The following is a 15,676-nucleotide window of genomic DNA, read 5'->3' as shown; positions in this document are numbered from 1 at the left end:
ACTCGCCACCCCTCCTCCCCTGTAGTAATGCCATTGGGCCCCTGGTGGCCCTGTGGATGATCTACGAGCAGGGTGGAGTGATGCAGGACGCTGCCACCCCCATCTGGCTGCTTTTCTACGGTGGTGTGGGCATCTGCTTAGGGCTGTGGGTGTGGGGTCGCCGTGTCATCCAGACCATGGGAAAGGACCTGACTCCCATCACTCCTTCCAGGTGTGTGTGTGTGTGTGTGTGTATGTGTGGGTGTGTGTGGGTGTGTGTGTGGGTGTGTGTGTGTCGCTGGTATGCTCAAAAGACCTGATCTTGCTGACGTACACAATTTCCAAATATCTCCAGTAGTATACAGTACCTAGCTGGGAAGGTTTTTATGTGCATGCAGGTACATTAGAATGCAAATAATGCACATGCCTGGTGCTTTTTGACTGTTATCTAACGACATTCACATGACATTCAATAGTGCGTAAAGATAAATGTGCCCATGCTGGTAGTAAACATGTTGCTGTTGCTGTGAAATGTGTGTGTGTGAAATTGCTTGTCTGTCTTGTGTTTGTTGCTTCTTTTTCAGATGTATACCAAATCGTTGCTGTATGTCCGTTACATTTCAGAGAATGGAGAAAATGTGGAATTTTGCGCTATGAACATTTACAGAAATATCACGGTGATTAAACGTGATATTTGAACAAAAACCCCAAACCAAAAAAATAGGCAATTATCAACATGATCGTAGCTTGTATGTAGATCTGATTTGTTGCTAATTTTTTTGACTTTCCCAACATGGGTACATGGCCCCGGTGGAAGTGTCTAAATTGACACAATAATCTGGCATAGGGTATGAAGTAGCATTATGATGTATTCTAAACTGATGATTCCTTATTTAACAGCTATGAATAAATGAGTAGCCTTTTACTCTACAACACACAAAGCCCAAGAGCTCACTTTAGCCAACGCTGTTCTCCACGGACAAATGAGACCAGTAAACCACTTGCATCTGTCAGGTCAATGTCTTATATTTTACTGTCCTGGTGTCCCCCACACAGGAGAATGTGCACCTGGAGAGAGAGAGAGTGAGTGAGTGTGTCAGTCAAGTTGAGGCATACATGTATAGTGGTGGTGGTGATGGTTAAAGCTGCAATCCATGCCATTTATGTCCTTCCTGGGATCCAAACCCAGGTCTTCATGCAAGAGACAGGCATTCTACCAGTGAGCTAAGACGAAACGAGCGCTTGGGAAGGGGACATAGTGTATTGTGCTCTGAGCTTCAGGCGATAACCACCTGTCAACCAGGAGTGTTCCTACCTAGTCACAGGGCCTACATTTCACAATATAGTCACAGGACCTACATTTCACAATATAGTCACAGGGCCTACATTTCACAATAGAAACCGGTTCCCAACTACTGCAGATGTGCTCGTTATATTGTACTAACAAACTTTACCATACAGACCGATTGGGTAAAGTAACATTATAGAGGGTATGCACATGCATAAAGTGAGTGGCAAAGTGAGTTTAACGTTGTTTAAAGTTGTTTAATGCAATCAGATGGGACTTTTCTGTTTTGGTGTATGGGCTGTCAAGGCCAGAAAGTAGTTTTTTGCCACTCAGTAGGCGTTCCTGCATAACTTCCGGGTATGATGATGATACCACGTGCATACCCTCTATTATCACAAAAAAGTTCAGAATTGCAGTGTTAAGGTAGGGTTTAGAGGTTAAGGAATGAATGTAGACAATGGAAATCAGTTGAAGGTACAAGCGTGCATGCGTGCGTGTGTTCACTGTATGAGTCAGGCACATGGGTAAAATGCTGCCTGGCATTAACTTCAAACCAGGCTACAGGAAGTTTGGTGACTTTGGGCGTTCCAAGTAGAGAAAGAGCAGTGGTGGAAAGTAACTAAGTACTTTTACTTAAGTACTGTACTTAAGTACAATTTTGAGGTATTTGTACTTTACTTGAGTATTTCCAATTTCCAGTACTTTTACTTCTATTCCACTACATCTCGGAGCCAAAATTTTTACTTTTACTCCACTACAATTATTTGAAAACTTTAGTTACTAGTTACTTCGGAGATTTTAATTTTGATTAGAAAACATACATTAACCACTTCAACCCTATACATTTTGGCCATTTGAAAATAGCCGATCTACAAGCTCACAATGCGTCGCGTCGCAACACATTGTGAGCTTGTAGATCTGCTATTTTCAATACATTTTGTACACATTTTTAACTTGTGAAATGGCACATTCTGCACAATGAGTACTTTTACTTTTAGTACTTTAAGTACATTTTGATGCCGATACTTTGTACTTTTACTCAAGTACATTTTCAATTCCGTACTTTTACTTGTAACAAAGTAGTTCTAAATTGCAGTATTGGTACTTTTACTTAAGTAAAACAATTGAGTACTTTTTCCACCACTGAGAAAGAGTTGCAGAGAGAAAAGGAAGGATGGATGGGGAGGCGGTGAAGCCACAGTGGGAAATGTGGCCTTTAGTCCCCAACCACAGGGAGGGACGCCAGGCAGACTCTCTCTCTCTCCCTCCCTCTGTTTTCTCTCTCTTTCGTTTTCTACTTTCTCTTCAATAACTCTTCCCGGGCCTGATTCCTGCACTCCTCTCCATTCATTTCCTTTTTATCCTCTCTGTTACCACATTCTCTCTCACTCTCTTTCGCCTCTCACTGCATCACTTGTTGTCTTTCTGTGGCGCTCTTGTATGTAAATCTGTCTCGTCCTCTAGCCTCACTCACACTTCTCTGCTATTGCCGTATTTATAGTTGTCTCCACCAGGCCAAAGGCATGGGGAGAGAGTATGTTTTGAACATCATGTTTTACACACTATCTCTATAGTCATGTGTTCAAGACTGATCTGTCCGATATTTCATATTCCATCCTAATTGGCTAATATTGGCTTTCAAAGTTTGCAGGTTTGGCCCGTTTTTAACAAAAAGCCTCAAATCATGACGAGCGTGCAATTTACGTGAAATCTTTCACAGACTTTCCTACTAGGCTGAGGAATATAATCCACCCTTTTCACATTGGCCTGTTATAGCGCCACCAACAGGTGGATTTTTGCAAAACACATTTTTGGGGAAAAATGCCTCAAATCATCCAATTTCCATCCAAGGCGTAAGAACCCTTTTCACCCTTTTCACATTGGCCTATTCTAGCGCCACCAGGAGGCCACAACCTGATCTGCCCAGGTGGAGACCTGTGCCCAGAGGGGCACTTTTTCTAGTTAGTTGTGCACCACTGTCGCACAACGGAAAATAGCAGATCTACAAGTTCACAACATGTCGCGCAGTGATGTGTTGTAAAGCTTGTCTATTTGCTATTTTGCAATGTCACTGCACGTATATTAAGCCCTTTTGTCTCTGCCTTTCTCACGCTTGCTTACTATTACCTCAGCTTTACAGCTCTCTAACCCCCTCCCTCCCTCTTTCATTCTCTCTCTCTGTCTCTCTCTCTCTCTCTCTCACACACACACCATGGTTCTTTTTCTTTACAAAGAGGAATTTGCTCTGTTTTTTCTTCAAGTGTCTGTTTCCACTCGTCATCCTGACACTAGAGGTTGTTTAAGAGCGAGAGTTCTGACAGACGGTCGGGCACGAACAACAATGCATGCATGTGTGCTCGCTGGCATGCTGACAGTGGCGGCATGGTGCAGCTGAGCATGCACTGTACCACGCGGAACTCTATGATGGTATGTGTGTCGCAGTATTATATAAAATAAATAGATTGTGATATCAGTTACCCCCCTTAAAATCCCAGTGTTCATTTAACTCGGAAGAGTGTACAAATGGAACTGGTCCAATTCTTGGAAGTTAAATTAACACTAACAATTTGACTGTGCAGGGACAGATAGGCTGCTGAGCAAACAGGCCAACTGGCCCTGGGGGTCGCTCTCACAAACCTAGATACTCACTCTTGTCTTTTGGGGATGACCTTAATCAGTGGCACAGTTATATAATTGACCCTGCTTCACAAATAATCCAAGTTATCCAAAAAGTGTAGCTACTGCAGGACTTATCTGGCTCTTTTTTTTTTGGTAAAGGGGAACAGTGGTTGTTGTCAACATGCCCTGCTGTTAAAGCAGTTGGCGTAATAGGCTGCTTTCTATATGTTCTGTAAGGGGTGTGCAGACAGTCTTGTTGGTGGCTGTATGATCCTCTGACGTTCAGGACCTGACGACCTTTGCAGATTGGATATTCCACTCTCACTACAAGTTGGTGTCTGTGTGTGTGTGTGTGTGTGTGTATTGGTGTGCACGCAAGAGAGCTGTTGTCCATGAATGTATGTTTAGTGGAAGGTGGGTCGTGGTCGGCCCATGCCTTCAACCACATGTCCCTGGCATTACAATGATGTCTCTTTCCACCCCCTTCCCCATCCTCCTTCCTCCGCAGCGGATTCACTATAGAGCTGGCTTCCGCTCTCACTGTCGTGTTCGCTTCCAATATCGGAATCCCTGTCAGTACCACACACTGCAAGGTATGACCGAGCGGAGAGCATCATTGGCCCTCGCTCATGACCTTTTCAACCCCTCCCCTGCCAGGGCATGTCCAGGGGACAGGGAGCTCACACTGCCCCCTAGAGCACAGGAGAGGTACTGACACAAAGACCAGTTTCCCCTTCCTCCAGTCAGCCTTGCAAACATTTGTCTTTTATTTCTGTCTGTCTGTTCTTGTTTTCAGTTTGCAAGTGCTTTCTGATAGTTTACGGCATCATTTGCCTACTTACAAAACCACAAATATTTCAACATTGATTCAGTGGCATAATTTGCCTACTTACAAAACCACAAATATTTCAATATTGATTCCATGCCCATGCTTGATAATTGCCCTATTGGCAAAAATCTGACTCTGCATAAAGAGATGAGCATACTGGTCCAAAGCACCGTGTCACAGGTTTGAGTGTCTGCCTCCACGTGGCTCTAGGGTGCTAGTGAGTAGCCCCTCTCCCCCCTGTCTTTCCAGGATGAAGGGATCCAGGCTGGGAGAAGTGGCAGAATATCACCCCAAGCACCCCCCCTTCCCTTCCATCCCTTTCCCTTCCCTGTCCATAAATGGTGTCTCATTCTCTGTCCCATCCCGACCCAACCTCTCAGCACTCACAGCATGGTTTGATATGTGGGCCCTCTACCCTGCTGAAGCTTGGACCTTGGCCCCGAACAGCAACCTCCTGCCCCCTCTCCCCTTACCCTCTCCACTCACAACACCCCATCTCAACTTGTTTTTTCACTGTTTCACCCCACCCCCCCACCCCCACCCCTTCCGTTTCTCTGCTTTCCTCTCCTCTGTCTCCATCTGTTTTCACAGCGGATTTTGCATTGAAGTAATGAGTGCTATAACAGTGCTTGTTGCATCCAATGTGGGCATCCCAATAAGCTCCACCCACTGCAAGGTATCAGAGTCGTGGTAGTGAAGCTGTGATAGAGAGCCCTTCCATTGAGTTCCACTCCATCACTTCACTTCCTTAGCTGTCAAATCAGCAAACCAGAGCCAATCACAACTCTGGGAAGTTGCAGCTTTGGACCTCTGTGCACTTTTTCTTGAGGCAGCAATGTCGACAAGCCTGTTTGGCGCTTTTGTGAGATTGAATAAAAGACAATAAATAGGATAAGTGGAGGCTTGTCCACAAGTTGAGCGCTATAACCATTCCTAACAAATGTAAACCATGACAATGACATCCAAATGTAGACATTTCTTAAATAAATGAATGGAAAGATATTTTTCTTACTGAGATGTACAATAATATAAACCTGAGAAGCCCAACAGAGGCACAGGAAGAATGATTCAATCATACTATGGACCACCAGGGGTACGTATGGTTCCATATAGCTAATCATCTTAGCAGATATGTAATGAAGGTGCACAGGCAGATTCCCTTTTAAAATGAAGGAGAAGCTATGCTGTTACAGCCTTGACCTCAGGCTCCCTGTCCCACAACCATCACTCAATTCACTCTTAGGTCAGACAGTTTACAAGACTCGACTTAAACACATATACATAGACATGGTTGGTTAGTTTGACAGTACATAAGCCCAAACGAAAAAGGCACAAGAACCAAAACTGATTTTTAATTTGATTACCATTTTCTCAAGATCAACATTATCATCCTTTTTCTTTTTTTTAATCACTCCCATTTCCTCTAAACCCTGAAATAGAAATAATCAACTGCTCTGCCGATATGCTAATTCTACTGATTTTGTTGTGTTATTTTAACGATCTATGGTGGTGATTTGAGTGATTTACTGAGTGATTGCTTGACTTGATCGATTGATTGATATGATTGCTTTTGTCCAGGGGATCGATAGAGGTTGTTGGACTAAAACTTTGAATATAATATCTAATTCATATATATATATATATAAATGTTATGCATGCCAGTTCATTTGTCATTAAGACATTTGTAATTTTATTTTGAAAAGATGGAATTATAAGACGTAACAACGAAAATTGCATAGATTTTCTGAAGTAACTGACAACCTCTGTCGGTGCTCTTGCTAAGCTGTGTATGTGAGCAGGACGGCTATCAATTCAGTTTATGCTCATTTAACTGAAATGCAAAATAGCCGTTTTCAGGTAAAACCTTTGCATTTGTGTTCCTTAATTTCAGAGTGACAACTGAATTGATGGCGTACCGTGAGGTGGCACTCTGGGGGTGATAATGTGCAGTGACTGGCTCTTTCATAAGCTCTATAATGCATAGTCATAAACATACAGTAGAGAATAGTCTTACGTAGCCAGACTACTATTCCACAATCTCCGAATGCTATAGAGTCTGGAAATACACCCGAAATCTGAGTCATCTGTAATTTCCGTTCACGAAAGCATATTTTAAAATATCTTTAGATCTTATTTTTTTAATTTCCATTTCTGCTAATGAGCAAGCTATATATACAGTGTATGCTTTGATTATTTTGACTTATATTAGGATATATTTGCGCGACTGTAAACGGAAGTGGCGAGCAGGCTTCACTTCCATTTTACCGCATAATCATCAAAAGAGCTTCTGTGTTCCAGACTAAGTGCGGAAGTTTTTGAAAAATGTAGGAGGCAACAGTCTGGCCACGCAAGACTAAGTAGAGAAAGCTATTCAACAACCACATACGTTTAGAAGTAGCCATAACAAATAGCTATTTTAAAGAAAAGAGGACACAAAATAGGATCATACAGTTTATATAACTTTGATTAGAATTATGTCTTGTGTGTGTCCTAAAACATTCAGAAAAAGGTCAGAAAAAGGTCAATTTAACCTTCATGGTCCTCGACAGAAAATGGGATAAATTAAATACAAATCTTTAGTTGGTGTAGGGCAAAGGTTAACATACTGTAGGTCCGAGTGTGAGTGAGTGGAGAACTACACATGACTGCTCTTGATTTGGCCTGACAGATTTAGCCATCGGCATGACTGAAGGTATCTCGGGTTACGCTTGCCGTATAAGAGCAGGCAGATGGAGGCACTCTCTCTAGTTCCACCCACCTGTGGTTTCATTAACAGAGCACAGTAGAGTCACTCACTGTACATATTGATCATGTGAACATGGAGCTGAGCTCCTGAACTTAGAAATATCTATTGTTATTGATAAAATTGCCATTCTGAGTGCCTTGCATACTTAAAAATAAATAAATAAAAAAGGTGAGTGAAAAGATATTGTTGATTTGAAGTTTGAAATACGCAGAAGTATTTATACAGCTGGAAGGAAAGTAATTAATAGTATTTTGAAGCTACTTCTAAATAAAACTACATAAACTGTAAAGAAATATATACATTTGCCTTGACTTAAAGAAAAATGAATGTCTTTGTCCAAAAAAGAAGGGTTCTGACTTTTTTTTTTTAGACTTTGACATCAACATTTAACACAAATTACTGTTGAGTGCTTTGTTCAGCTTTCTCTAACTAACCAACAAGTGGTTTTGTTCGGTGGATTTTGCACAGGCTTTTCTTTTCCAGTTGTATCCTCCAAAACATCCAGCCAGGCCAATTAAGTGTATTGATCCTTTGCTGAATCTCAATCATTGATCAGTTTGCTCGGACACCTGTGGTGGTCCTTTATCTTGTGTCAAAATATATCAGGGGACAGAGCCAGAGGTTACATTTCTTCATCTCCCTATGTCATCAATGGCAATGTCACAACCTTTCTGGTGAAGGAAAAGCCTGGGCGACCTGTTGCTCTATAAAGTGTCTCGAGTGACTATAATGGATAAAAGATTTTGTGCTGTGCTGCTGTTGATTGTTCTCTCTTCTGTGGACCTCAGGTGGGCTCGGTGGTGGCAGTGGGCCGGATCCGCTCAAAAACAGCGGTGGACTGGCGCCTCTTCCGCAACATCTTCCTGGCCTGGTTTGTGACAGTGCCCGTGGCTGGCCTGTTCAGCGCTGCCGTCATGGCCCTGTTTGTCTATGGCATCCTACCCTACGTCCCTAGCAGCTAGGCAGTGAGGGCAAACTGAGGAGAGAGGAAAGAACGAAAGAGAGAGAGACTAGGGAGACAGAGCGCTGAGATCCAGGGAAAGGAATGAGTTGTAACCGGAGGGAATGAAGGGAGAGCGAGACAAAAGGATAAATGGTTTGGGTTGTTGTACTGTGAGGAGGGTTGGTTCCCATGCTGCTTGGCTCAACAGTCCACTTATCTCTGACTCGTATGAATTTCTGATCTGTTCTTTTTAAATTGTATTTATTCCTTTCCTTGTCTTTGTGTCAAGAACGTCTGTAACCCACGTGTTACTATCAACCTGCTGTACATAAAGACAACACTAAGGGTTCCCTGATCACTTTAAAACATGATCCAGCGGAGAAACGAGTGCGCTCATTTTTCTGTTTCCTCATTCGGTGACATGAACGTAGAACCGCATAAACGAAAAGAAAAACCTAATTGCTGATTAATTTTGCACAAATGTATGTTACATGCCTGCAGATCTATAAAAGTATTTACTTTTTTTTTTTGCATTCTTGCCACTTCCAAGATGGCACAGACGGAAAAGAGAGTTATTCTTCTGAAATGCCGTTTAAAAAAAAAAGAGGAAAAAAAAGAAACACTGTAAATATTGTAATATTTGATTATTTGAGTGTGATTAGTTGTTCTGCGGCTTGCTCTATGGTAAAAAGAAAACAAAAAACCAATATGTGCGTGTGGTCAACCAACCCATCCTTCATCTCACCCCAACATGTTATCCTGGAAGGTACGACCTGGTCAAATAGAGAAGAGGCCTCAGAGAGGGTGGCGGGACTGTCATTTTGTTTTCATATCCTACATGAGACCATAGCAAACCCTGATTTGCAAAAAAAAAGTGGTAATTTTAACAAGAGGTCCTGTATGTTTTGAAGATGGATATCATATTTTTTAATGATGTACTATACTGTAATTTGTACTGTAAATACTCTATAGGTTTTGGGGACTTTTTTTTAAGAGGAAGGGGGCTCTATGTGATGTCATATACAAGGTATTACCAAATGTCGGTGGACTCCATTTCTGATTCATGTTTCTAATTGTTCTTTGTTCCAGTGAAAGGATATCTTAATGCTATAGTTACAACTACATGCTAGACAACTGTGTGCTTCCTATTTAAAAATGTTTAGGCCCCTTTTTAGTTGTTGGGGTATTTGTCACTGACTACAATTGCACAAATGTCCTCTGGATTACCCATTTTAACTAAGAAGTGGCAATAGTTCAGTATCTGAATTCATTAATGGTCTAGTGGCTGAATGGGAGCAAATAACGAGCAGTAACGAGTTGAGTGGTTAGAGGGGCCGCCTGGGCACGGGGGGTGGGTCACGGGTTAGATCCTTGGCTTGCCCAAGTGTCTACGCGTCTAAAGTCTCTGAGCAAGTCACTTAACCCCCTAATAGCCTCCCCACACATGCTCATCCGAGCCATCTGAGCAACCATCTGCTGGGTAATAAAGTATTTCCCTTCCCCCGGCCAGGGACCAGTAAATTGATATGGAGTGGGTCCCCCCATTTGACTATAACTTTATCTACTATTCTGGGATTGCCAATTGCCATCACTCACTGTCACTATTGGAAATAAAGCAGAAATTCCCCTGAAAATATTCAAGCACACAGTTGTCTAGCATGTCATTGTAGCTGTTACATTTCACTTAACTGGAACAAAGGGCACTACTTATTAGAAAGGGTTTCCATTGACTTTTGGCCGTATAGTGTAGGCGTGCATCACCCCATTGACAGAGATAAGAGCAGACACACACTTAAAGCAATGCTTTACTCTTGAGGTTTACGGAGTATGAGCAGTCTCTTTAGTTTGGTCTATGTGCTGCTTTCACATCCAATTTAAACCTCATGGGGGGTGGGGGGGGTGTCAAATGCTCTGCTCTGCTCTGCTACTGTATCAGTAATTATTAGGGAAACTTGCCATTTCCCTCTCATTTCAACACTTTGTGTCTAACAACTATACCAGATGGATTTTACGGTATCAATAGAGAAATTTACTGTGAGTCTCCACATGCTAACGCATGTGTGTGTTTTGGGATGTGGATTATTACAGCATCACATCTCCTGCCAAAGTAAGCCTCAGTAAAAACGATGTTTATATATTTTGTAGCAGGCGGGTGTCGCACACCGAAAATACATCTGTACAAGCTTAACAATGCGTCGAGCTGTGACGGGTTGTGAGCTCGTAGATCCGGTCATTTTGGTGTGTGCGACATCGGCATGCAACCACGTATAAATTGGTTTATCTGTCACCATATCAACATGCCAATTACAAGAGGTCTTATACATATATGCCTTGTCAGTCACATGCACATAAACAAATACAGAGGCCATTTCCAGGGGTCCTTTCATATTTCCTAATATCAAAGGCTCCGTGCCCTTTAGTAAACTTCTGTATTGCCCTTTTTAAGGGCTTTTTCCCTCTGCCATCCTTTTTTTTCCTGATGAATGTTGGTCCTTTGGTTGAAGGGTCTTTGAATCTCATATCCCTTATGTACTGTAGGCTACAATAAAATATTCCCCCTACCAGTTCTATAGCCAGAGGTTCTCAAACAGTTTCATGTTGAGGACCCCCAAATTAATATACATTTGGCCGCGGAATCCCATCTGAAAATATGTTGTGCCTGGGGCCCCAATACAATATTTGTGTTATTAAAAGTTTTCCCCCCTTTTTTTGAAAATAGCTGATTATAAACTCATTGGTTAAAAAACTGATTTTGATGCTATATTAACTAATTTAGCTGGGGACCACCTGGAACCCCTTCAGGGACCCCTGGCAGGGGCCCCAGATGCACTTTGAGAACCACTGCTATCATGTCAGTCATTCATCAGACCTTTGGTCATCACAGCCTCAAACACACTACTGCAGAAAAGAGGATGGTGGGGTGTCTAGATTAGAACACCTGTAGCCATTAACCACTTAAACCCCAGACTCCGCATTGTGGGGAAAGCTTTTACAGAAAATGGCAGTTTGAGCTTGTCTTATCTGCTATTTTCAGCAAAAGCTTTCTCCACATACACTAGTATAAGACTTAGTATAGAGCCCTGAGGGACTGCGCTCTAATATGCGGTTGAAGTGCTGAAAGGCTAAAGCTAATCTATATGGTGTCGTATAGTCGTGGCGCTCGAGAAAACACGATTTTCAACTGAGGAACATGAACCAATCACGCGTCACCTTAAAACAATTGGGCGGTTTGTTATGCTGCTTTTCTGTTATTGTAAATGCTACTATGAAAAGGCTGGCGATTGCAAACACAAGGTGGCTAGATGTGTAAAGTCAAGACGAGGTCAAGTTGAGCGCTAGAACTAGGTTTAATGATTGTCATTGTGAGGATTCATTTTCAATGAGCTGTTCTCAGAGGGACAGCTCTGATCATCACCAGCTTCAACAGAGTCTCTGACCTGTAAATGAACAAAAGACTACAGCTTTTTCTTTTTGTCGTTATCTTGAACAAACCTGACACATAATGTGGCAGAGTTTTATTTCTTGTGGTGTGTTCATTTCTTATCTTTTTTTGTTTCCTTCATTTTCTCATGAACAAATCTATGCTTAAGTGGCCACTTGCCTTGTTGTAACTTTGTGTTTTTACTGTGTGCAGATACAACAGAATGATTAAGTATTGTGGTGTTTACATCTTAACCATATTGTAGCGTATCTGGAGAAAATAAATAAATAATATTTGCCTAATGATGCCAATGAAAGACAAACTATTAACCATGAATTATCGAGTGCAAGAAGAAAAAAAATAACCTGAAGTGTCTAGAAAGTAAGAGTGAGTGTGCACGATACTCATTTTCCTCATGTTTTGTTTTTGGGGTTTAGTGTTGTAGTAGTAGTGCTAATCAAGATCCCAGTCACTTTACACTGCTACTACTACGCATTAACATGCATGTATGGGTGCAATTCAATAATGAAGAGAATAAATAGAGAAATTTCATCAAGACTATATATTTTTCTACCATATCTGAGTTTTAACCTTGGGAGTGAGCTACCAGACACTTTGGAGAACACATGACGGGTTGAGTAGAAATCTGGCATAGTGACGGAGGATTCGGTCATAAGGGGAAATTCAGACAGTTTCTTTCTCCGCAACATTCTAAAGCTTCAATTACTGCTCTGTATGATGATGTCCTGTGCTGAAAATAGCAAATCTACAAGCTCAACACGTTGCATTTGCAACGCATTGTGAGCTTGTAGATCTGATATTTCCGGCACATGACGCCATCGCACGATGAGGAATAAATTATCAGGCCTAATGGTTTCTCCCCTTGTAAATCTTCAATCTGAACTAGGCTTAGGACTGTCATAATGGCAGAAATACAGGGAAGTGGCCCTATGTCACAGAAGTGCACCCTCCTCACAGGTGCCACAGTTCTGCTTAACTAGTTGGCGTGTTCTCTCAAGATGGAGATTAATGTGTCTGTTGCCAATAGATCCGATTTTTAGATGACCATTTTTATTTTTTGAATATTAGACAAAAATACTTTGTAATTTTGTTTCCCTACCGCTTTCATTATGAGCTGTGAGATTGGAGCCTTGTTCGCTGACGACCAAGGAAACAAACTACACTGTAAAGTCTTCAGTGCTCATTTAATTCCTGAGTGTAACCAATGTTATGGCGCCATCCAGACCCCTACGGGTCCATTTGGTTCCATTTGTACATTCAGTTACTCAGGATTTTACTGCGTAAATTGTTACAATAATGCAAGTCGTATGACCAGCAACGTTATAAATTGGAAACGGGTAGATTTGGGGTCTTTAAGAAACTGAAAGTATGGACTTCATCAGGATGGTCTGGATTTGTTTACTCTTGAACAGATGGCATCCACCCTTGAAGCTCATACCATTCACCTCTTCAACATGCAGTGGGCCATATAGGGGTCTGCACTGAGCTGGTGTCTTTTTTTTACGGTCTAAACAGACCGTGCAGATTTAAAGAAATCAGACATTATTCATTTATAATTGGTAGAAATAAGTTAACTGCAGTCAATGGGATTCAGTAACATAGTAAAAGCTTTACTGCTTCGATGTGTAAAAATAAATATTACTTTAAACGCCCCACATGGACGAATAAAGGGTAAATGGTAATGACATGTCCGGGTTCTGGAGTTTCAGTCCAATCTCTTGAGAGATTTAACTTCAGTGGTAGGTGTGCAGCAAACACATGACATTACATGCTCTACAGACCCCCTTTGGAGCTCACATGATCATATTTTGTTCTCCATGCCTTCTCAGTCCTGATAGGCCGACAAGAGATGCACTGCTCGAGGAAGAGGGATAGCATTTTTGATAAATCAATATTAAATCATGAGTATGGATCAATGAGTGTTGACGGTGCCATTGAGGGAGTTGCTGTGATTTTATTGCAACTGATCATACCTTTTACAGTTCACTGGAAAAACAAAACGTGCCATTTATCTCCCTGAATGTGCAATAAAAAGCTGTTTTAACAGTATTGTGTAGCAGGTCCACCTATGGTTGTAACAGCATTGTATACTGTAGGTAAACCTATGGTTGTAACAGCATTGTATAGGTCCACCTATGGTGTAATGGCGCCCTCTCCCTTTTGTGTGGCCGTACCACTTCATTGGAAAAAGTTCAAAGGGTGTCAATTCTGACTTGCATCTTAGGTGGCAAGGAAGGATGTGGTGTGTCTCTAGCTAGTGTTCTGGTTAGTTTTGTAATAGAATGTGCTCCTTGGCTGGCCTGCAGACTTTACTACTCTGTGTTGTCTTTATAATGTTTGCTATTTAACTGTCCAGTCCTTCAGAGTTCAAAAGAAAACACAAAAGGAAAACAAATCCTGGGCTACAAGATCTTAAAGCCCTTCTGATTTGCATATATTGTACTGTAATGTTTTATTTAAAGATCTTTGTGAGAAATGCATTTAAACTAATTTATGGGAATTAAAATTACAAAGAACCAGAATGCCTGTGTGTTGTGTGTTATTTATGGGATGATGTAGGGCAGACTACAGTCCTAAATCCTTATTTCTGACACCTTTTGATTGGTTTATTGTTGAGACACATACCTAGTGGTATAGAGTTGGTCTCCCAGAGGAGTCAACTTCCAGTAGTACATTACTCTTCTGGCAAATATGCACGTCAACGTCCTTTTTAGGTTATTAGGTAAATGTTTCCAAATCTTATGAACTTCCTCAGTATCTCTCAGTATCAGTATCTCTGGCTGTGCTGGTCTCACATTCATGAAGTCCACACACAACAGGACAAACTTTGCTGTTTTTTCCCCTCAAATTACTTAAACCTTTGATTCTTATTCTCAAATCATGTAAAACCCCCAGAACCCATTTGCCCATAACACACCATTTCTGATGTCTCACAAAATGAAAAATGTGCACCGCGGTACTCTGATTGGCTGGCAGGTTTAATCCTTGACAGAACAGATTTTATTATGATAATGCATGCACTCAGCCAGTGGCCATCTATAAAATGCACTTACAGGCTTTATTAGATAAGTCAGATGCTGACCTGAATTATGTTCTTTGATGTCCTTGGCTATGTTGTCTAAAAAAAATAGAAAGGAATTCTGGGAAATCACACCCTGGACCCTGCAGTCCACTTGGGAATTAACAATGGCATTCACCATGTGCAGTTGGTCGTGATTAACATTAAATGAAAACTATGGCCAATGTTGTTGTTTTTTGGTCATATGGCAAAACATGAGATTGGGAATGGTACATAGGCGTAGGTTATACCTAATTGTTATCTAAGCACAAGCGTTTTCTTAGGAGTCCCCAGATTTTATGGACTGGTAGTTCAACCATTTAATGGAGCAACTAATTGCTATACGTATATCGGACCACCATTTGAAATAGTTGGCGCCACAGATCCCTCATTTTTGTTGTTAGATACAACTGTGGGTGGGGAGATAAAAGTGGATACAGTAAAATCTATGATCTGAAATAGTCATTATAGTTAACATTTTTTGACAATTTGGCCAATGTTAATTTGACCATTTGTTGATTACTTTCGATGCAGTAAATGGTCTTATTTCTACTTCTTCTTCTTCTTTATCCTTTGTGGTATCACGTCACTGTCATCTGGGTAAGCACCGACAGAACGCTGTGCCCAAAAGCCACCAGCATCATAAGGCACCTCCTTCACCATGGCCTGTTTGCCCTCCGGCCCTCTGGGAAGGAGGACAAACAGGCCCTCGGGAAGACGCATCCTTCTTCGGGAAGAAGCATCCTTCTTCGGGAAGAAGCATCCTTCTTCC

At 41.6% G+C, this 15,676-nt stretch overlaps 1 protein-coding gene across 2 annotated transcripts in view; it reads left to right on the top strand.

Moving 5' to 3' along the window:
• Positions 1 to 14,368, top strand: part of slc20a2 (solute carrier family 20 member 2) — a 53,263-nt gene extending 38,895 nt beyond the window's left edge. For both annotated transcript variants that reach the window (XM_079516739.1, XM_079516740.1), the window contains exons 9-11: positions 26 to 211; positions 4,395 to 4,479; positions 8,250 to 14,368. In XM_079516739.1, the coding sequence (XP_079372865.1) occupies positions 26 to 211; positions 4,395 to 4,479; positions 8,250 to 8,423 (445 nt within the window). In that variant the 3' untranslated portion in view covers positions 8,424 to 14,368. The remainder of the gene's footprint in view (positions 1 to 25; positions 212 to 4,394; positions 4,480 to 8,249) is intronic.
• The last annotated feature ends 1,308 nt before the right edge of the window (positions 14,369 to 15,676 follow it).

This window comes from Electrona antarctica (genome assembly GCF_951216825.1).
Source record: "Electrona antarctica genome assembly, chromosome: 12".
Classification (NCBI taxonomy): Eukaryota; Metazoa; Chordata; class Actinopteri; order Myctophiformes; family Myctophidae; genus Electrona; species Electrona antarctica.
Note: the sequence above shows the minus strand (reverse complement) of the source record. Positions and strands in the feature narration are given on the sequence as shown.